Source organism: Carlito syrichta, unplaced genomic scaffold, assembly GCF_000164805.1.
Source record: "Carlito syrichta isolate Samal-C Ts95f unplaced genomic scaffold, Tarsius_syrichta-2.0.1 Scaffold309649, whole genome shotgun sequence".
Classification (NCBI taxonomy): Eukaryota; Metazoa; Chordata; class Mammalia; order Primates; family Tarsiidae; genus Carlito; species Carlito syrichta.
This window is the reverse complement of record NW_007253745.1, coordinates 1869-3452: the sequence shown is the minus strand read 5'-3', so window position 1 is coordinate 3452 and position 1584 is coordinate 1869. Positions and strand designations below refer to the sequence as shown.

The 1584-nt window shown below is 60.0% G+C and overlaps 1 protein-coding gene across 1 annotated transcript in view; it reads right to left on the bottom strand.

Moving 5' to 3' along the window:
- Positions 1-1372, bottom strand: part of LOC103269949 (left-right determination factor 2-like) — a 55732-nt gene extending 54360 nt beyond the window's left edge. Inside the window, exon 1 of the mRNA XM_021717318.1 lies at positions 1034-1372. Coding sequence (XP_021572993.1) covers positions 1034-1283 — 250 coding nt within the window. The 5' untranslated portion in view covers positions 1284-1372. The remainder of the gene's footprint in view (positions 1-1033) is intronic.
- Between the last annotated feature and the right edge of the window lie 212 nt (positions 1373-1584).

Genomic DNA, 1584 nt, shown 5'->3' with positions numbered 1-1584 from the left:
CCGGGCCCCACTGACACCAGGGGAGCTCCAAGGGTGGCAGGGCCACTAGGCCAGCATCCAGGCTGGCTCAGCCCCTCTTCTGTCTCTCTTGGGTGAAACCAGTACCTAAAAGTTTCCCTTGGGCCTGGCCCTTGTTTAACAACAATCTCCACCCAGCAGAAGGGACAGCTCTGGAACCCTGTGCTAACAGTTACCTCAGCTGAGATGTTGAGGGTCACAGTCCTCACCCAGGGTGCCTGGCCTTGCATCTACCTCTGGGTGCTGACGAGGTGACTCCCCACCCCAGGGAAGCAAGAGGCTGCAATAGGAGTCAGGCCCAGTTGCATCCCTGACAGTGAAGTATAACTCAGGAATTAAGTATTTTTCAGATACCCAAATGCATTTCTTTTTTTTTTTTTTGGAGTCTCAGTCGCCCAGACTGGAGTGCAGTGGCCGCTCCCAGCCACCGCAGCCTTGACCTGCTGGGCTCCGGCTATCCCTCCGCCTCAGCCTTCCAAGTGGCCGGAACTACAGGCACGTTCTACCATGCCTGGCTGATTTTTTGATTGATTGTAGAGATGAGGTCTCGCCTGCCCAGGCGGGTCTCGAACCCGTGGGCTCAGGCAATCCACTCACCTCAGCCTCCCAAAGGCGCGGGATTACAGGATGAGCCACCGAGCCCGGCTGAGAGAAGATTTTAAAGCCATTGCTCAAGGTCAGGCTCAGACCTGAGTGGAGTGTGCAGACAGACCCCGGGAAGTTCAGCTGCACCAAGGCTCTCAGACCCCTCCACCTGCTCCCTTGAGCCCTGCTTTTTCTCCTCTACCGCCCCCTTCTCCTATCCTTGGCTTTTCACAGTCAGAAACCAGGGACCTAGGCCCAGTCATCCTCACAGGCCATGGCCCCTCCTCACTGACCCTCAGACCATGAACTCCTCACAGCCTCACACAGAGCTCCACCAAGTCAGGGCCCTTTGACACCACCAGAGTGGGCATAACCCAGAGTCTTTCTCTCCCTGGTCCGAGTGCAGCAGGGTGGGAGGGAGGGCTTTTACCTCGGAAGCTCTGGCTGAACCTCTTCCCCCGGGAATGGTCCCCGTGACTTTGCTGCAGCAGGGCCACATACCGGGCCCTCACGTGGGCAGGGATGGCCGGCTCCTCCGCTGCGGCCTGGTCCAGCACAGGCGGCTCACTCAGGTGCAGCTGCTGCAGCAGGCTGTCCCGGAGCTGCTCTTCACTCAGGGCCGCCCCAGGGGCCATCAGGGGCAGCACCCACAGTGCCCAGCAGAGCCATAGGGGCCACATGGAGCTGCTCAGGAGACGCGAGGGGCAGAGTGAGTGTGTCCCTTGAGGAGGTTCCAGGAGGGTCTCAGGCCCAGCTGGGTGTGCTGAGAGCCAGGGCTGGGCCAGCTTTATAGCCAGCCCTGGGCTGGCCTGGGGTGGAGGAGGGAGGGAGGGAGGAAGGGAGGAAGGGAGGAAGGTCACACCCCTTGGACCTCCTGAGAGCTCAGCGGCCAGACAGGTCCATGAGCCCTGAGGAGGGGGCTGTCTAGAAAGGACAGGGCTGTCTGGATGCTACACAGGCCTGGCTGTCTCAACAATATTT